Source organism: Paroedura picta, chromosome 1, assembly GCF_049243985.1.
Source record: "Paroedura picta isolate Pp20150507F chromosome 1, Ppicta_v3.0, whole genome shotgun sequence".
Taxonomy (NCBI): domain Eukaryota; kingdom Metazoa; phylum Chordata; class Lepidosauria; order Squamata; family Gekkonidae; genus Paroedura; species Paroedura picta.
Window position 1 is genome coordinate 129,450,333 of NC_135369.1, and position 21,440 is coordinate 129,471,772.

The 21,440-nt window shown below is 45.2% G+C and overlaps 1 protein-coding gene across 2 annotated transcripts in view; it reads left to right on the forward strand.

Moving 5' to 3' along the window:
- FAXC (failed axon connections homolog, metaxin like GST domain containing) overlaps positions 1–19,115 on the forward strand; it is a 29,544-nt gene extending 10,429 nt beyond the window's left edge. For both annotated transcript variants that reach the window (XM_077303627.1, XM_077303636.1), the window contains 4 exons: positions 422–618; positions 6,833–7,050; positions 10,099–10,215; positions 11,679–19,115. In XM_077303627.1, coding sequence (XP_077159742.1) covers positions 422–618; positions 6,833–7,050; positions 10,099–10,215; positions 11,679–11,965 — 819 coding nt within the window. In that variant the 3' untranslated portion in view covers positions 11,966–19,115. The remainder of the gene's footprint in view (positions 1–421; positions 619–6,832; positions 7,051–10,098; positions 10,216–11,678) is intronic.
- Positions 19,116–21,440: the final 2,325 nt, after the last annotated feature.

A 21,440-nucleotide genomic window follows, 5' to 3' on the forward strand; every position in this document is an offset into this window, starting at 1 on the left:
TCAGATAAGGAAGAATTTGATGAATGGGTCAAGCGAATAACCAAGTACGAGAAACTGTGCCTGCCCTCAGTTTGAGATCTGTGGGTTAATTTGGCCACTCTGTCAGAGGATTCCAGGGAGTGCACCAGCACACGTGTATGTCTTTGTAGTGGGCATGTATAGAAACATTCTTTGTATATTTCATATTAATTACTCATCTGATCTTTGTAGACTGCAAAGTATTTGACAGCTTTTGTGTCTTTCACTCCTATCAATTCTTTCACGTGGGATGTTATATGCTAATGAGATGAGATAAAAATGATCAGACTGAGGGCAAGTTCCAGTCAGTCAACTTATTGCCAAACAGCTATTTGAACACATATTAAGGGTTTGGTTTGTGTGTGATTTCTTTTCTCCTTCCTTCCTGTGTTTTCTTTTTTAGAACTATTTTGATGGAAAACTTTCTCCTCAAGGAAAAATGCCATGGATTGAATACAATCGTAAAAAGGTATCTGGCACAGAGTTTATTATTGATTTTTTGGAAGATAAACTTGGAGTGAATCTAAACAAACACCTTGGCCCACATGAAAGAGCGGTTTCCAGAGCAGTAACAAAGATGGTAGAGGAGCACTTTTACTGGTAAGTTGCCATGGAAGCTGACTGTTCTCTCTTTCTGCAAAATTTTTGTTTCCATATTTTTGTGCAGTACAATTAGAGGATAATACAGTAGCATTATCTTGGTACAAAATGGTGTTAATACAAAATCCAGTTTTGAGTATTATATAGAGTTGATCAGGGACAAAACAGGAGCTCATGGTGAATATACAATAACAGGGCAAAAAGCTCAGGAAGTGGAAAACAATAATAACTAAGGCAAGTTTGAACAAATTTGTCAGTGGTTCTTTAATCCCATAACTTCAACATTCAGAACAATGAATGAACTGACTTCTGGTGAAGCCAGTTATCAGCATAGAATGTTTACGCATCATCAGTACAAGTCCCTCAACTTGTACTGAGAGCCAGTTTGGTACTGATAAAACTGTTCTGACCAAGCAGTGGTATCAGGGCTCTCTCAGCCTCACCCACCCCACAGGGTGTCTGTTGTGGGGAGAGGAAAGGGAAGGCCACTGTAAGCCACTTTGAGCCTCCTTCGGGTAGGGAAAAGCGGCATATAAGAACCAACTCTTCTTCTTCTTCTTCTAAACAAAAGACCATAACATCCAAATACACCCAGTGAAAAAATGAACAATTAAACATCCAGTGGATGTTTTGAATTTGTGATCTTGTATGTATTAACTTCATATAACTTGGTCTGAACGACTGTAATAAAGTTTGAATCTTTGAATCTTGCCAGTCTGGGAGATGGGGAGGGCGGGAACTTACCCAAGTGACTTATCCATAATTTTTGTGGTCTAGAGCCCCTTGCATGCATAAGGTGAAGCTTCAGACTGTATACATACACAGAAAAAGGAGAAAAAAAGTGAAAACTGGATTTAAGGCATGAAAAAGGCATTATCTGTAATATTTTTAGCAAAATTCAAAGATTTTAAACAATGTAGCTGTTCATGACAGATGTAATTGGTTGTAACATGATCTTTCTAGTTATACTGAAGTAGTCTTCACCACCATAGTGGGTAGGGGGAAAGTATAATTTCAGTTTAGATTTTGCTTAATTGTTATTTAAAATATATGCCTGTCTTTTTCCTGAACATCCCAGGTCTCAAGGTGGGTAACAAAACTATGGAAACATATATTAAAGCAACAGATTTAAAACATTAAAATGCCTCCCACATGCAGGATATTCCCCCTATAGCTATTTTTAGCCTTGCTCAATACCCAAGAAGGTAGGAGTCCCTCACAGAGTCATGTGGTGGTCACTGAAAAGACTCAAGCTTGAATTGTTGCCAAAAGTACCTATGCCAAAGGGGGTACTTGCTTGGTGGGGTTGCCAGGTCTCCTGCCATTTGTTGCCATCTCTGCATGCACAGAATTTGAGTCAGTATTCCTTTAATTGAAATCCTATGCCTGTACTCTGCACCATTAAAAAAATTGATTTTCTCTTGGAAATTGAGGAGTATGTGTTCTGCATACCATACGGTTGCAGCACTAAAGTTTTTTTTTTCTTTTTGTGCCATATGATTGGTCTCCCCTTATTGGCCAGTTTCACATTGGGCATCCTTTGTGAAATTTCACGTAGAGATTCTTCAAGCTGCATTTGCCGTCAGGTAGCCATCTTAGTGGAGTGTTTAGTGGTTCTCCCCCCTTCAGTTCTAATGTGGCATTTAAAGTTTTCTCTCCTTTTTTGCAAGTTCAGTTTAAATCTAGTGCTCAGAGTTCCTCATTAATGTTCCTCCCTTAAAATATTGCAGAAGGTTCCAGGGTCATTCTCTTATGTCCCTTGTAAAAAGACTCAAGTAGTATATGATTGCATCTGGAGGAATGATGGAGGGAGGAGAAAGCTGGAGGAAAGAGAGAGTGGGACCAGCTTAGAAACTGAGGGGGAGGAGGAAAAGGCTTCCTCATTTAAAGGGGCTACACCAGGGAGTCAGAGAAAACTGAAATGGCATGGAGATGGCATTCTCTGTGCTGGCCCAGCTGTTTTTGGCTTGCTGGCACAATCCATTTAAAGGGGCTATACCAGGGAGCCAGCAGCTGCCTTCAGCTCCCTGGCATAACCTTTTAAAATGGGCTGTACCAATCAGGAGAAAAGCAGCAGCAGCAGCAGCAGAGTTGGTTCTTATATGCCACTTTTCTCTACCTGAAGGAGTCTCAAAGTGGCTTACAGTTGCCTTCCCTTTCCTCTCCCCACAACAGACACCCTGTGAGGCTGAGAGAGCACTGATATTACTTCTTGGTCAGAACAATTTTATTAGTGTTGTGGCGAGCCCAAAGTCACCCAGCTGGATGCATGTGGGGGAGTGTGGAATCCAGATTAGAAGTCTGCACTCCTAAACACTACACCAAGCTGGCTCTCCAGACGGGAGATGGGATCCTCAGAGAAGAGGCTGCACATGTCGCTCTACCATGATTGCCCAGCTCTTCCCATCAACTTAGTGTTCTTGGACTTGCTCCTGCAGCCCCTTTAAATTGGGCTGCAATAGGAAGCCCACAGCTGGGATGCAGGGAGGGCGGGGAGAGGCTGAGCTGCCTCTGGCTCCCCAAGGAAACTTTTAAACAAGAGATGTTTAAACTTTTAAACAAGAGATGTAAGAGAATGACCCTGGGACCCTCTGCACTGTTTTTGGGGAGGGACATTGACAATTAACTGATTACTTGTAAAAAAAAAAAACCGAAACCCTTGAAATGCCTAATTAGTAATGAAGGGGGGAGAACCACTAAATATTCAGCTGAGATCGCTACCCATCAGTAAATGCAGCTTGAAGAATATCTACTTAAAATTTAAACAAACCACACACTCCCACTGTGAAACTGACCAATAAGGAGAGACCAATCACACTACACAATGTGGGCAGTGGAGGAGTGCCCTCAGTGGATGGAAAAGAAGATGGAGGTGGGAAATCTGAGAGAATCATTATCACTGAATTATCTTCACCTTGGGAATTAAGCAAAGGGAAAAACCACCATAAGACTACTCTCAGAAATTGTGGGCAAATAGTGAACAAAAAGCAAACTGCGCACTGTCGTTAGGAAAATTCATGCAGAATGACAACGAAAGTCTGGTTCATGTTCGCAGTGAAAGTGGGCTGAAATACAGAATGAAGAACAAAACCTGACAAGAATACATGGTGAAAGCAAAAGAAAACACCAGTGCATAAAAGGCTGCTGCTGTTGCCTGCCATTGCTTGAAGTTGTGTGGGGAGAAGTTTTTGTTCTTTAAATATACTGGCCTTTATCTCTTTCCAGATAAACAATAGAGTTTCCTACAATTCCTAGAGCTACCTGTTGGCACTTCTAGGTTGTACCCAGTAATGATGAAGTGACATCAGAGATATTGCTGACATCACATGCTCCCCATGTTCCCACTCACGAACTTTCTGTGGCTTACCGGGCTCAGCTTGGCAATCCTACTTCTTAAGGACAATGAAACTGCCTGAAAGGAACATGAAAGGAAAGGTGGCCTTTCAAGAACATGGGATCCAGGTCATGAACAATGTTAAAGATGAGCCTCAACACTTTTAATTTGATCTGGAAGCTAATTAGCAGCCAGTGTCTAGGCTTGTCATGAGCCCCATCCTGGCCCATCCTCCATGCCCTTCCCTATCTGGCGTGGCCCAGCCTTTGGGCAATGTGGGGAGGCAGGAAGGAGGCAGCCCCCCCCCCCCCCGTGGCTTTCCCCAGCAAGCTTGGGCTTTGAGAGATATGGGGGAAGGGTTTGGAAATAGGCATCCCCTGCAGCCTTTCCTGCCTGTCCCAGACTTTGGGAGATGTGGGGTAGGCGGGAAGGAAGCAGACCATCCCCTATAGTCTTCCCAGTCTTCCCACTGATGCCTTCCTTCCATCCCCCTCTCCTCCCCCCTTCCCCCCTTTTTTCTATTTCTCTCTCTTTCATCCTGTCTTTCTTTCATGTTTCTTAAGATTTCCAGGCCCCCACCTGGAATTTGGCAACCCAGCTGGAGGTGGAGTCAGAATTCAAACTCAGTTCTAGAGATTAGAGTCTGCTACTCTTAACCACTTTACCACACTGGATCACAAGATTGAGTGGGGAGCAGGGGGAGGAGGGCCAGAAACCAGGAAGGTCACAGGGCAGGTGTATGTGCTAGTGCCTGATATATTCCTGGGTGCAAAAGGCTTTGTCCCAAGTAAATAAATAAATAGCAGGGGACAAGCTCAGTCACAAAATGTTCAGGAACTGGAAGGTGGCCTGAGCTCCTGTGTTGGCCATGTTGGGATTCCAAGGCTCCATATGTACGTTGGAGGCAGCACCAGCTTTTTGTAGATGTGGCCCTCAAGCTATGCTCTTGGTTGTCATTTATTCTAAAGTGCATCACTTCCTGAGTGATTTCTGGTACTGCGTGATTTCTGTTTACTGAGTGCTTAAGGGCTACTGAGCACTTGCCTTCAGCCTGTGTCTTAGTTTGGCCCCTCACCAGATCAGCTACTGAAAGTGCATGCAAAAAGGCACTGAACATATTTAGGGAAGGGACAGTCTGTGATTCTTGCTGTCACAGGCCTGGCCCCTTGTCATTGGGGTAACATGAGGTTCTACTTGATTCAAATACTTTCAGGAGGTGTAGAAAGAAAAAAGTGGATGGATAAGCTCTGTGGGATAAATGAACTGATTTGACTTCACTTAGAAAATGTCCTGGGATTATAAATATTTTATTCCCGGCATTGCTGGAAAATTACTGGGTCTTACTTCAAGACAGGAAAGTGTTTGTATCTTGGATTATGATTCATTCTGTTTCCCTGAATAGCTCAGCAAAAAGTTGGGACATGGAAGGAAACCTGTGGGGTTTTTTTTAAAGCATTTTCATGAATATAGTGTATTGACAAGAGTCTTGCTGGTTTCATCCGCACGTAACTCTCTTGGATTATTCATGTATTGCTGTGTCAGGTAACAATTCTACACACTAAGCGTATTAAGGAGGGAGGAATGGACCAACTCCTCATAGGATTGTGCTGTAACAATCCCATTCAACCAAATTTTCACACTCAAGCAATCAGTATTGTATTCCAAACCAGAATTTCTCTAGTCACTATCCTGAAGGTAATGCTCATGATTGTTATTATTGTGATATTATTGACCGCACCCTGCCTGCTAAGCGGGCTCAGGGAGGCTCACAACATTTAAAACAAACATTTGATAAATACAAAGATACAATACAAGTTGAAAAGGATCAAAATGGCATATGTGCCCATGTCCCTGGCTTCCCACAGTCTTGCTTGGCAACCCTTTCACTGCAGCATATATTGATTTATTTACCTGCATGATGATGTCTTTCTCCTCAGTGAGGATCCAAACTGGATGACATCATTCTCTTCTTCCCCCTTTTTATCCTCAGAACAACCCTATGAGGTAGGCTAGGCCAAGACTGGCCCAAAGTCACTTAGAAAGCTTGCATGGTAGAGTGGGGATTTGTACCTGGGACTCCTAACACTCTAGCTGCTCTACCACGTATCCACTCCTGTGAGACAGGACCATACAAGCACCAGTCTTCCTATCACTCTTTCTGAACCCCAGCAAGCATCATCAGAGAGTAGCTGCAAGAGCAGATAGTACCACATTACTCGAGGAACTGAGCAAGTTACATCTGGTGCTATAGACAAAGGCATTTTCTCTCACATACACTCCTTTTGGAGAATCACCAGCTCATTCAGACACCTCAGCTGCTCTAAATGACAGTAAATCATAGCTAAGCTTGAGGAAAAGCATCACTTTTCTAGAGTGATCATATTCAATAGTGTTGTTCCACCGTGTCAGTCCACAGTATAACAGCTACCGATGAAGGGAGTGTTGACTCTCAAAGGCCTATCCTGCAAACATCTGGCTGGTCTCTAAAGTGCTATTGGCCTCAAATCTAGCTGTCCAGACGAGGGGGATTTTAGGTTAAAATGTTATGATCATGTTCTGAAATGCTGGATCAGCCAGTCATGCCGATCCAGGGCATCTCCAAGCCACATGGGAATTTTCAGTCTAAGAGACTGGCTTCAAAGTAGCCGGACCCACAGGTGGCCTAGTCTGAAGAACGATCTGTTGCAGCTGTGCATGCATCCAAGTTAGATGATGCTTCTTTTCTTGAATATTTTTTCCCTTTTGGATTGGCTTGTCATGATAAAATCAGCAGCTGGGCAAGAAGAGGACATCCGTGGCTGAATAGACTGTTGTTTCTGTTTGTGGTGTTTTATGCTTCTTGTTCTGTCCAGCTGTAAGCTGTTTCCCCAACACTTCTAGGACCTTAGCCTATTGCCAATGGGTGGACAATCTCCATGAAACCCAGAAGATGCTGTCTCTTACTGGCCCCTTCAGCGACTTATTGAAGTGGATTCTATGCCATATAACAAAAGGGATCGTGAAGCGGGAAATGTACGGCCATGGGATCGGCCGCTTCTCCGAGGAAGAGATCTACAAGCTGATGGAGAAAGACATGCGCTCCCTAGCAGGTCTCCTGGGTAATGTACAGAGCATTTCATTACCTAATACGTTATGCACAATCACTTTTTGCATGGTTTGGATCGACTGGTAGAATTGTCTGTCCGACTGTTTAAAAATGATCTCTCCCCTTTCAGTCCGCTTGTATAGCCTACTGCTAGCTTGCGTTCACTTGTTGAACACAGACGAGTATCATTTGCAGTTGACCAAACTGAATGCCCTCTGGGGTTACGTATGGCAGCCCGTCAGGAGTTTGAATCATAGAATCATAGAGTTGGAAGGGACCTCATGGGTCATCTAGTCCAACCCCCTGCAATATTCAGGACACTCACAATCCTATCGCTCATCTACTGTCACCAGCCACCCCTTTGCCTTCACAGAATCAGCCTCTCTGTCAGATGGCTATCTAGCCTCTGTTTAAAAATTTCCAAAGATGGAGCACTTACCACCTCCTGAGGAAGCCTGTTCTACTGAGAAACTGCTCTAACTGTCAGGAACATCTTCCGGATGTTGAGACGGAATTTCTTTTGAATTAATTTCATCCCATTGGTTCTGGTCCGTCCCTGCGGGGCAAGAAAGAACAATTCTGCTCCATCCTCTACATGGCAGCCTTTTAAATACTTGAAGATGATTATCAAATCCCCTCTCAATCGTCTCCTCTCCAGGCTAAAAAGATCAAGCTCCTCCAATCTTTCTTCATATGTCTTGGTCTCCAAACCCCTCACCATCTTTGTTGCCCTCTTCTGGACACGCTCCAGTTTTTCTACATCCCTCTTCAACTGGGGTGTTTGCTACCCCTCCCAGTTTAGTACTCTCTGCAAATTTAATAAGTATTCCATCTAAACCCTCATCCAAATCATTTATAAATATGCTGAACAACACGGGCCCCAGGACAGATCCCTGGGGAACTCCACTTTTCACTCTTTTGCCTGATTGGAGGTGGGCAAATGTTGTCCCCATCTTCAAGAAAGGGAAAAAGGAGGATCCGGATAATTATCGACCCGTCAGCTTGACAACTGTAGCTGGCAAATTTTTTGAACAAATAATCAAACACTTGGTCCTTGAGCAGTTAGAACTGAGAGCTGTGATTTCTAAGACTCAGCATGGGTTTCGCAAGAACAAGTCATGTCAGACCAACCTTATCTCTTTTTTCGAGAAAGTGACTACCTTGCTGGATCAGGGGAATGCCATGGACATAGGGGAATGCCATGAAACCCGTGCTGAGTCTTAGAAATCACAGCTCTGTGTTCCAGCTGCTCAAGGACTGACTGTTTGATAATTTGTTCCAAACTTTTGCCAGCTACAGGTGTCAAGCTGACAGGTTGATAGTTACCTGGATCTTCTTTTTTCCCTTTCTTGACAATCCCTTTTTTCTATTTCTTGACGATCCCTGCCCTTGCTATGCCATACAGGGCAGCAAAAACAAGAGGTCTAGTAGGTTTATGTTGCTTGGGCCTGGAGGTGACTCCCAGTGTCCTTGTCATACTAGAGGCTCAGGGTAATGTCATGGTTAGACCGTGAGACTAGGATCTCGGAGAGTTCAGTGCAAGTCCTTACTCAGCCACAACTCTCTCAGCATGCCTCATGGAGAAGAGAATAATATAATCTACTTTGGGTCTCTGTTGGTGAAAAAGGTGGGGTACAAATGGAGTGAGTAAAAATCTTCATTCCTCACCAGTAATGCTTTCTCTTCCTGCCTATGCCCCCAAACTCTGATGGTTTTTTTGGCTTTAGAAAACAATGGGTATATTGCTATAGAACACTTTGAAAAGGCATAAGGCCTGCCAGTTGTGTGTATGGGGTGGGGGGGATAGCAGCTGGGAGATGAGTCCAGTGTATTCGGAATGTGGATGGGGAGATATGGAAATCTGTACCTTCCCTCCCGTATTCCATTCCAAGCCACTTTTGGTACAGTATATCAGAAAAAAACCATACCAAAGCAAATTTGAGAAAACCCGCAGAGCTGGAGAAATCCCAGGAGGCACACAGAAGCATTACAAGCATTACAATGTTATGTGGAAACCAAATAATATTTGCAGTGGCTGGAGATGAGGGTAAGGGAAGGGGAAGGGCAGTGCACGAACTCTGTGTGCAAGCAACGTGAGTGGGCAAAAGATGTCCTCACACCCCCCCCCCATTCTGTGCTTTTGCTTTGTTTCTTTACTGAGCTTTGCTGTAGCATTACAGCAGGGCTGGAACAATGAAAGCAAAGAAAGCCCTTTGAGGGGCAAGGGTGGGTGGGCACTCGGAGTGGGTGGGATGGAAAGTTGGAGTGTGTGTATCCTGTTCCCATTTATCTCTGCACCTCTTGCTGTTGCTGCTGTGACAGAGGTGTGTTTTCCTAAGTCTCTGGGCTGTGTACAGAATTCAGGGAAACATTTTAATTGATGCTGCAATCATTAGCACAGAGGAGAACTTTTTTGTTCAGCTCCATCTTGCAAGTAATTCAGATATCCAAAGATGTATTCTGGTGTTGATTCCCATCTTGTTGTTCAGCTTTAGAAGGATGAAATCCTCATTCGATTTGCAATGCTATCTTGATGATTCTGGACTGATTAGTTTTGCATAATGGCATTTCCTGATCAAGGAAACCTGTAGATCTGGTGTTACTTGAGCACCATGCTGAAAATTCTGGATTCAGACTTTTTTTTTTTAATACATTATGAGTCACTCTTTTTCTCTCTAATAATTAAATGTAATGGTCCACTGGATCACCAAAATCTGCAGCATTTATTTAAACAATACTCACTGACTGGAGACAGAAGCTGGATGTGTGTGTTGATTTACAATGCTCCCCCTCACTGGCAGTCTTCAAGCAAAGGTTGGATGCACACTTTTCTTGGATGCTTTAAGATGTTTTGGGCTGATCCTGCGTTGAGCAGGGGGTTGGACTAGATGGCTTGTATGGCCCCTTCCAACTCTATGATTCTGTGATTCTATGTATTTAGGAAATTATCAGGGAAACAGATACTGTCCCCACTCCACTGGTTCCCTTGAGTCAAGACCTTTGATTTGTTGCACATGTACTTGCCAGCCCCTAAATGCCTGTGTCACCATTTACTTTTTAGGGGACAAAAAGTACATTATGGGACCCAAACTTTCTACCTTGGATGCCACAGTCTTTGGTCATCTAGCACAGGCAATGTGGACGTTACCAGGAACCAGGCCCGAGAGACTCATTAAAGGTAGGAACTCCTTGTTTGCAGCATTCATGAATGGCACTGACAAGAAGAGTTGACAGGTTCTGCTAAGGGCTGCCAGGCTTTCCACTATGGTGGGAGATCTCCTCCTGGCAAATGCTGTTCTCATCACCTCTCTGTGCGGAGGTGGAGGTGTGTGTGTGTGTGTGTGAGAGAGAGAGAGAACAGTGTTGCTGATGTCACCACATCAGGTCTGGGAAAAACCTAGAAGTGACTATGGTCTGGTAATTCTTACCCTGTGCCAGGGTTTTCCTCAGAAGTGATGTTATAGCAACTCCAGCAGTATCACTGATGCCGCTGATGCCCCTTCATTTCCTTGCCTCCAGCCCCCAACCCTCTTCGCTGTTCACTTCTCTTCCTGTTGTGTCCACATCCAGACTGCTCATCCAATTTGCACTGGATCCACAAGGCTCTGCCCAGCAGTCGTCTGAAGTGCAGCTAAGCTACTGCTTTGGGGTGGTGCAGGTAGAACTGAATGGTTGGCCCATCTGTATGTTTTGCCAGATAAAGTTTCATTGTGAACAAGAGTGAAATTGCAGTTGGGTTCTGTGTAATCTTCTAAGGGGTAAATCTGCTAACTTGAAGATATTTCTTCCGTTAGATGGCTTCCCTCAGTGCATTGTCCACTTTAGTAAAAGAGAGTTGGTAGATCCAGTCCATTGACTTGCTTGTTTTATGCTCAGCCAGACCCTGGTTTGAGAAATGGACTTCTTCTATGTTCTGAGGTATTTTTGCTCTGTCTTGCCTAAATGTGAGACTGAAATGAATCCCTCGTCAAAATGTTTTCCTGTACATGTCTTGGAGTGATGAATTTTTAAATAAACAATGCTGCCACCTGGTGGTACATTGAAACACTTTCATTGCATATTGCTGTCATAATTGTGACCAGTGAGATTAGACCTTGATAAAACTGTGACCAGACTTAGTAGCTCAGTACAGAGGATACCCCTGTGTGCTAACTCACCTTGTAGACAAGAGAGCAGGCACTGGCATGCTGGTGCTTCCCCTTTCTTCATCACAGATTGCCTGGCCATCTTCAGACTCCAACTGCAGAGGAAGTGGCTTCATGACCCTCCCCTCCCCATGACCAGCAACACCCTGAAAGCAGCATCACTGGTCACTGGGGGTGGGGTGGAGGCACATGCAACCAAAGAATGCCAATTCTTTTCACTTTAATGTTGGAATGGGCTCAAGAAAGTATTCTTTCTCTCTCAGGGGCAAACAGTTATGTCTCAGCTGACTGTCAAGGCAGTATCTAAACAGGTGCTCCAGGAAAGTTCTCGGGTAGGGCTGGGTGATGATAGGCATCCCGCTCCAGCAACTGGTTGGCAGAAATCTAGGAAGCCCAGAGACTGCATTTGGCCTGTGAAAAGTCTCCATGCTCTTCGTTTCCAGTGGGTGTGGCTGGGCAGGGGTGTAATACCACTTTCTCTTTACATGTTTCACAGGAGAATTGATTAACCTCGCTATGTACTGCGAGAGGATAAGGAGGAAATTCTGGCCAGAGTGGCATCATGACGATGACTACACTCTCTATGAGTCGGAAGAAAGTAGCGAGGCGAGCAAGACTCACCCCTTACAGGACTTCAGTTTTTATTCAAGGACAGAAACATTTGAAGATGAAGGAACCGAAAATAGTTTTTCCCGAACGCCAGACACCGATTACACTGGACATTCCCTCTTTGATTCCGATGTGGAGATGGATGACTGCACAGATCATGAACAATGCAAGTGATGCGTGTAAGAAACACTGTCATGTTTTGTTTTGGGAACCCCACCGCCTCCCGGGAATCATGCCAGGTGCCCTATGTTCCAAGGGGGCCCTTATTCGTTGGGAAGAGACCACTGCGCTCGATGCAGTTTCCATACGTTACCTGGACCCTTTCACCATCATTTCCTTTTGCTGAAGCATTCCGATGGATCCTAGAGAAACAATTATTAATTCTGCTCAGCAAGATGGTGAAAAGTTGACAAGGAAGGTAGTGGGTGGGCGTAGGGATGGGGTTCCTGTCGAGAGAAGACATTACGGAATGACAGGTTCAAGTGGAGCAAGAGGCTGAGGAGGGTTAGCTGGGCTGATGCTTTCTTCTTCCCAGAAACAGACTGAAGGCGATAAAGAAAGGCAGTCGTTAGGGTTTCTGTCTTGTTTATGTATCACACAATTGGCTGAAATGGATCAAGGCAGGGCCAGAACACAGATGATGACATTTCCCCCATGGCTTCCTGCATTTTGGTGTGCTGGCATTTTACATGTGTCCATGTGTGGAGTAGCTTCTGCAAATATTGGCTTCACAAACAGTCAACCAAGAAAAACAAAGACAGAAAGAGGTTTCATTCCAAGTCTAGGAGTGGTCTCTTTCTACATTTATTTGATCATTTTGAATGGCACTGTTTCCAAAAAGAGATGCTATCCAGGTTTCATTTTTAGTCTCTTCTCTCTCTGCGTGAAAGTCTTCTCTAATATTCCATTGCAGTGTGACCAAGAAACAGAACCCAAGATTAGGTTATGCAGATGAAGAGGCAGGGATAGATTCAGACTTGATTTGCTGGGAGTCTGGTTGCCGGGAGACTCAAGTGCACTGAGCAGGATTAGGCCTAAACTACGCAGGACATTTCACACATGATCACCATGGGGACTTGCAGCCATACAGCAGCGACAAATTCCCTAGCTGAAGTCAATTTAGAAACGCCACAGGATCGGGACCGTGGCACAGTGAAAAGAGGGGCTCCTTGGTTCCCCCTCATGCCATTTCCCTGACTTGAAGCAGCCTTGGGGAGCGGGATCATTATTTGCCTGGCAAGAGGCAGTTAGCTTTCTGCTGCAAGTCCGTGTTGGGACCATGTGTGAAATGTAATGTGTCTCGTGACTCTTGTACTCACCCCAGTGGAATGCCATCTTTTGCTTGCTCTCACATAAATGAAGGCTTCCCTTGCTGTCCTCTGGGGGAAATAAAATGCAGCACTGTGAGAGTAGGAGCAAAGGATGCTGTGGTCTGGCCTCCGTTACCAGGGACCCTACAATGATCTCTCGACCCCCAGCCCCTCAATCTGGCATCCTTGCAATATACAAACGGTCCTTTCTCATATACTCTCCCTGTTCCAATGAAGAGCTAGTACAAGAATCAGCGCAAGACAGTTTGGCCAGCTCTTCTGTTTGAGTAGTGCGCTCAAGACGTAGATACAGTCTTGGCATGTTTGTTTCGTTTCCCAGCCCACAACACGGTTGGCTGCTGCAAATGTTTGCGAAATATATTTTTGATGAATTAGCTGTTGGGCTAACGCAGCATTTTATTTGTATTTGTAAGAAAGGAAGGTCCAAGAGATCACACTGACCTGGAGTGAACACTTTCTGCTCTTCTGATGTTTAAATAGAAGGACATTTGGGCCCATTCAGGATTACCTCAGAGATGACAGAAAGTGTGCAGAACATGTGCACAGACACGGTCATATTTATTTCTTCACAGCATACAGAGCTTGCACTCTCATTGTGAAGACAGACTTTGACATTAAGCCCTGTTATAGAGCATATCGGCTGCCACACTGGTTACATGTAGGGTGGCCATTTTACTTGCTTTTTAACCCTTTGTTTTTGTTTGTTTGCTTCCCATCAAGTTTTCCTTGGGCTTGGCATGTATCAAAGTCAGCTGTGGATACAAGAGAACCAATACAATTAGTTTCTTCGCCTCCCCTCCCAAGATGCATCTCTACACAGGCAGAGCTGTGTAGGGATAGTGTTTTGTCTTTTGCGGTTTCATTTGCAAGTGCTTGGGGGCTTGCACTGAACCAGAAACCAAGCTAAACCTTTCCGTTCTAAAGGCATATCCAGATGGTGACTGTCCGTGTTTCTGCTCAGGTGCACAAATGTCCAACGTAGTGCACATGAAGTGTCCTTTTCCCCAGGACATCCATGTGCTGATTACATAACTTGCACCGATCCCTGTCAGACCTTTGCAAGCTGAAGCCCCAAAGGAATGGGATATGTTAACAGAGCATCTGATTTCCTAATGGAATTCATATGAATGTGCCTTTAGTTGAAATAAACTTTTTTTGAATGTCCTAAATGGGAGTCAGGAATTGCTAGCTTCTATCCAGTAGGAATTGTCCTCTCTGACAAGATGCTTTATAATCCCTTTGGACCACCTGGGCCAAGATGAATAAAGAGCTTTTGTCATCTGTTCTGTGAGTGGCTACTGATTGAAACCCTTTGCCCATTTCCTCCATGGGCCTGGATGCTTCCCCCTTAGCCACCACAGGGTGAGGAGCAGTGCTCATCGTTTTCAGAAGGGTGCTGGCCTGTCTACTGCTACATGGCATTTCTCCCTTCATCTCTTTAGTGTTATATCATGAGTGGAAAGGGAGGATTTCTAGGCCTGGGAGACTCAATGTACTCCCCAATGCATTTGCTCTTTTCTGCAGACTTGTAAAGAAGAGTGAGGGTGGGGGTGTGGAGGAGCAGCAAGAGGACAGCAGTGGGGAAACATAGCTGCCATTTCGGCCAGTTCCCATATTGCTTTGTTTTGCTGCCATGGAAATGGGCTGCCACAGTCTGTAACTGACAGGTTTCCAGTAGTCAACTGGAGTGATCCTCTGATCACAATTAAAAAACAACAACAACTTTTGTTTGTAAGTACTATTTCAGTTTTGAGGCACCATATCTAAATATTTCAGAGATGTCTACAGACAGTGTGAAGCTCGAACACATACTACAACTTTTGTGTGAAGAAAAGTGATTTTTTTTAGAACTGTTGTATTATATTAACCTTTCTGATTGCTGGTGGCCTTAGGGACATGATTTTGAAATGGGTTTTTAAGATAGCAATCATGATAATTGTTAGGACTAACACCCTCCCTTTCAGAGATCATGCTGGCAAACTAAGCCCTTAGAAAGCTGAAAACATATTTGGAAATGGCCATAAATGTTCTTTGTCATAGCTAACAGATGTATGTCACCTGTAGTGAATTTGGGACACATTTGACCAAAACTACTAGGGATTGGCACAAACTGGCTCATGAACTGAAGTTTGTCATGAATTTTGGTTGGTTCATAGAGCAATATTCACAGACTGAAAAGCTGCCATGAACTTCCATGAATTTTGATGCAGTTTGTGGTAGTTCATGAAGAGCAGCAAGCAGGATTTTAAATTGCTCTAAACCATTTAAACATCTGCTTTTTGCTCTTCACAAAAAACAGCTGTTTGGTTTAAATGGCTCGGAGCCATCTAAACCACTGCTTTCTGCTCCCCACTAAAAGTGGCGGAGGGTAGAAAATAGGTTTAAATGGCTCACAAACCTGTTTGTTTTGCAAACTGGCATATTGGTTTGTGGTTCAGCCAGGAATCACAAACAGAACGACAAAAATGTGGTTCATACCCATCCATAATAATTACTGTTGCTTAGCAAATATCAAATGCAACTTAAGCTTTTTCATATACTTTGAATGATTTATACAGCATTATGTCTGTGAAGTATCTTACAGTCTCAATATATTGTTCACAATAAGCTGGTGACAACTTACAATTGTTCCCATAGAACAGATGTGGAATTTGGAGGCTAAGTAATAGTGAATAATTCCAAATGGTTATCCAGCTTGTGGCAGAGGTAGGACTTTTGAATTCAGATCTATCGACAGAAGGTGTATTTTAGCCATCTTGGTTCTGTTTGTTTAAACTTCTATGGAAAGATTATTTGGATGTTAGCATTAGCACAGGTTGTTTAAACTCAACCATTCTATCTACAGCCATGAGTTATGCCATATCTAGGATTTCAGATGATCCCTATTTATTTTGATTTAATTGGCTGTCACATAGCACCATGTTCCTATCAGATTTAAAAGGACATCTGTTTGTTTTGGACCTCTATGAGGGGCTGTCTGTGGGATTTTTCACTCCTGGAGTTTATTAGTACCTGTATCACTCATAGCGTCCTTGAAATGTGGCATGAGGAGCTGACCCCTGAGGCCATAAAAATCAAACCACAGAATACATTCTTTCAAGACATAACACTCGGGTGATATTACTCACAAGCAGAAATGAAAAGCACTCTGAAATGTTTGTCAAAGTCCCTGCTTTTGTGTTCCTGGTTTCAAGCAGGACTGAAAAGAAAGTGAGGGTAGCATCAAATCCCAAGATCCTCATAGGTCGTATAGCCCAGCCCTAGGCCATTCTTGATCCATGGCTGTCCCTCCCTCCAGTAATTGGTTCCATTGCTCATCTGCTCGTGTCATGAAGAAGTTTCTCCTGTGATCTGCCATCTTGTAACTTATAAGCCTATTAGATCTAGTCTTGCCCTCTTCTATGTAACAAACCTGCAAGTATTTGAGGAAGTCAGTTATGTCCCCTGCCCCCTGGTCTTGGGTATTCCCTTTCCTCGGCTATAAGTACCCAGTTCCACCTAGTTTTTCTCCCAGGTTACATTTTCCAGACCCCTCGATAGATAATTTTTGTCTCTCCTAAAGTGTGATACCCAGAATGAGACTCAGTGCTCCAGGCAAGGTCTGCCTCACACAAGACAAGAGTGGATCTATGACTTCTCATGACTTGGACAGTATGCTTTCTATGCATCCTAAAATCACCTTAACCTTTTTTTGCAAACACAGCCCATTGTTCAGCTTGAGACCAACTACAATCCCAAGCTCCTGTTTCCACCTGTATTCCTGCCAAGCCAGGCACAATCCATCCCCCTCCCCCTTGTATATGTGCATTTAGTTCTTGTTGCCTAAATGCAGGATTTTGTATTTGTCACAGTTGAATATCGTTTGTTTGTTGCAGTCCCACTTTCCATCTGATCAAGGTCCCTGCGAATTTTATTTCTGTCCGGAGGTGTTTGCTCTCCCTCCCTGTTCTGTGATCTGCTCAAACCTTTGGTGCCTGGGCTGCAGTCCTGCCTGCTGAGGACTGATGCAGATGGAGCCTTACGTATGCCTGGGCCAGGGAGACCCGGCTCCTTTGATCTTCTCAGAGCGGTGAGCTTTCCAAGGGCGAGGGAGCCGGATGAAGACAGAGTGTGTGTGAAGCAGTTCAGGCTGGCCTTGTGCTTTATTTCTGATGGCTCTCAGGAGGGATGGGGTTTTGAAACCTCTTTCGGCAAGTCTCTCAGGATGCTCTATGGGATCACTCCGCTTCAGTAGTAGGACCGGGGTCGATTCACTCAATATATCATCAGGAATGAATGAGTTGCTTTTCTGAGTTAAAACACACTTGAGCCACCTTGGGAGGCAGCTCCCTTCATGGTTCTTTAGATACAGCCCTTTGTTGTTGTTGTTGTTTTTAAAAAATGCCTGCTTGGAAACTTGACTTGAATCTTTGAAGCACAGCTTCTGTTCCTTCTCTCTGTGTGCACAGTAACTTTTGTCAAAGCAGCTGCAAAGATCCAAAGAGGCCGCAAATGCCGCAGCATCATGTCTGTCGCCCACTGTATTTTTGAGCTGCATGGGTTTTTCTGTTTATTTCATAAGAAACACGTGAATGTATTTATTACATACTATGCCTTTCATTGATAAGGAACACTCAGGTTATTTGGGAAGAAGGAGTTCGTTACAGTCTTCTTTTTTCCTGTCAGATCCAGTCAATTGTTTGAGGTTAAGCTGAAGAGAAATTGTGGATTAAGAAAGTTATGCATGTATGGATGCACACCTGGGGACTGTTTACATTTATTTCCAGACTTCGCAGAAATATATTTATTCACTTGTACAAATCAAGTCACTTCTCTCTGACTACTGTAAGTCCTGAAATAAGAGACTCATATCTTATTGCAGCTTCTGGTGAGAACTGATCTGTTGGCTTTTTTAACACCTGTGCTGACAACAGAAAGCAAGCAAGCAAGCAAGCAAGAAATAAATGTGACCAGGATAAAGTACATGGGTAAATGAAGCAAAAACCAACCAACCAACAAATGCAGGGAGCTCTAGTGTCAAACTAGTTCCAGGTTTCCTATGCATCGCAAAAATCCATGGTCTTCCTCTGGGGAAAGTCTTCAGATCTTCTGCAGTTAGCTCCTCATAACAGAGGACAACAATGGTGGTGAATCTGGGGAACCAAACCTGGAGGAGACAAGCTTTTCAAATGACCAACTAAATATAGCTGTGGTACGGTTTCCTTTTGAGGACACGGCTATACAGAATACATCAGAAACGTGGAGGAGCTGTTTGTCAGTCAGTCCTCTTGGGCTTGCTGGCTCCCTCCCCCAATTGTTCTACTTTTTTTTTCAGCCCAGAAGGGGTGTTGAGATGGTCCCCCCTCAGCAAGCTCCTGTTGGAATGAGCATGACTTGTGAGTTACCTGGGCCTTCCCCTTGAGTTGGATCGAAGGAGAGACTCTGGGATGGCTGAGGGTGGTCCATCCATGCTGATACTTTGCCCATGGCCAATACAGGGAGGAACTTTTCCTAGCTGAGGGAAAGGAGGAGAACAGGGACTGCTGGGCTTTGTTATGGGCATCCATCCATTGCTGAATAAGGGGGAAGGCAGCGGCAGCAATCAGTGCTACAAGGGTGTGCAGGTGCTATTCCTGCTCATGCCCACACTGTTGGCAGCAGCTGTTGCCAAGCCAGGGGCAAATATTCATACCCCCGTGCAGAAGCCCCTTGGCTGTGTCATCCCAGGCCACCACAAATGCAGGTTCAGCTTTCTGCCATAAGCACAACATTCAGTCAGAGCCCCTCTCACCATCAGTGTCCCCACAAATGGAAAATAAGCACAAGTGATCATGTATTTTTGGTTCTAAGTAAGGCCAGGTTGTCAGCCTCACTGGAAGCAATGGCACATCTTTCACGCTCAGAGTTGGGAACAAGCTGTCCTGGGCAACATGGAAGGCAATCACGAAGGCCACATAAGACTTACGCAGGCAGCTGCTACGAGGTAGCCTTTGAGGCACGTCTTTGGTCCTGAGGTGATAGCCAGTTTATAAGTTTGCTTGTACTTCCTGTAGGCAGAAGTCAACATGCATCACTGAAGAGTTATTTGGTCATGTCACATGGCTAGTGAACAGCCTTCTGTCTGGTGAATTGCACGGAGTGGTTTCCTGGAGTAGACCAGTCCATGAACAATCTGCCGTAAGAACAGAAGCATTCAGTCCTTGTTTTAAATCTCTGCTTTTTGTTTTGTTTCCTCCTGTCTTCGGAAAGCTGGGTGTTCTCTAATTTTCCCCAGCTAAAAAATTGTGAAAGACAATTTTGCATTAAATCCATAACTGGGGTAGGAAGGGAGCATAAGCAAGATACTGTTGGGGGGGGTATTGGTCTTAATTGGGGATGTATGTGCAGTGCTCTAGTTCAGTGGTCCCCAACCTGCGGGCCGCGGCCCGGCGCCGGGCCGCAAAGGCCATGGCGCTGGGCCGCGGCTCCCTCTCCCCGCCCCCCCCCCGCCCCGCAGTAAAAAACTTCCCAGGCCGCAAGCTTGCGGCCCGGGAAGCTACTTACTGCGGGAGGGCGGGGAGAGGGAATCAGGGCCGTGCCGTGCCCGCGCGGCCCGATCCGCGGGCGCGGCTCGCGGGCGCGGCCCGATCCGGGGGCGTGGCTCGCGGGCGCGGCCCGATCCCCGGGCGCGGCTCGCGGGCGCGGCCTGAAACGTGGGCGTGGCCCGCGCGGGCGCGGTCCCCGCGGGCACGGCCCAGTGCACTGCCGGTCCCCAGCCTAATAAAGGTTGGGGACCACTGCTCTAGTTTACTGTTTGTACTGGAGGTCTTTTTTTTTTTTTGCTCCTTAGGTCTCATTAGTGATACACCTTTCTTCAACTTGGCATCTGGAGGATTAGCAGAATGTGTGTCTGGTAGTGCATAAACTCTCTTATAAGAGAACCAGCATGGTGTAGCGGTTAAGAGTGATGGCCTCTAATCTGGAGAACCAGGTTTGATTCCTCACTCCTCCACAAGCAGCCGGCTGAGTGATCTTGGGCTAGTCACAGTTCTCTCAGAGCTTTCTCAGCCCCATCTACCTCACATGGTGTCTGTTGTGGGGTGAGGAAGGATGGGCAGTTGTAGGCTGCTTTGAAACTCCTTCGGGTAGTAAAAAGTGGGGTACAGAAAGCCCAGCTCTTCTTCTTCAAGAAGGCATCTCCTATGAGATATCCTTACTGCTCAACCGATATAATTCTTACAGTCTATGCAGAAATCCCTTCAAGATCAGAGGGCCAAAGGCAGCAAACCTGCACATGTGGTAGTCATGAAGCAACACTTTCATTGTGCAGCAGTGACGTTTCCTTGACAATCTCATCGCCCCCTCTCTTGCACCATGCAATGGAGTTATACTTGGGTCACACCTACAGAAAGTGATCACAGCATTTCTCAGGCCATGTTATAAAATTCAGCATGCCGTGAATGTGCCATTATGACATTGTGTCCGGACTGAATGACAGAAAAGCATCACCGTGTGGTGTTCTCTGATTTAAAGTCAACTTGAAGCTAATGGCTCCATCCCTACTACCTAATGTAGTACATACATACATACATACATACATACATACATACATACATACATACATACATACATACATACATACATACATACATACATACATACATACATACGGTACTATTCACTGCAGGCAGAAGCTGAGCATTGTAACTAGAAGGGTACAAGTGGGAGCCTGCAAGGGCTTGCAGGAGGCATCTCATTTCCCCCTTGACCATTGTTTCCTTTTCCCTTTTCCTGAAAGCCCTGGAGGAAATAGATGCTTTGGAGGGAGGGGTGTGTGGCTTTTTATCCTCTGAAGTCCATCCCCTCCTCAAACTCCACCCTTTCCAGGCTATAATTTCTAATATTTTCCTAACTTCTTCACTCTTCTTGGCAATATCCTCTAGGCCAGTGGTCCCCAACCCCCGGTCCGGAGACTGGTCTCAGGCCGTAGATCAGTTGGTACCGGGCCACAGCTCCTCCTCGTCCTCCTCCACAGCTGCTGCCTCGGGGGCTGCTCTGCCACTCTACTGCCAGCTCACCTTGGGTGCTCTCCAGCAGCTGCCATGGCTGGGGCTCCCCCTCGGTGTGGCACTGTGCAGCTGCTGCTGGCAGCACCCCTCAGCAGGCAGCAGGACATCGGGGGCACTGGTCGGAAAGCAAGTGGAGCAGGGGTTCAGGCGGCGGCGATGTCCCTCGGCAAAGGACTACCCCCCCCCCCGGACCTCAGTAAAATTGTCAAGCATTGACCAGTACCCGATGATAAAAAGGTTGGGGACCATATCCTCTCCCTGCTTCATTCTCTCCCTCTCAGTTATTCACCA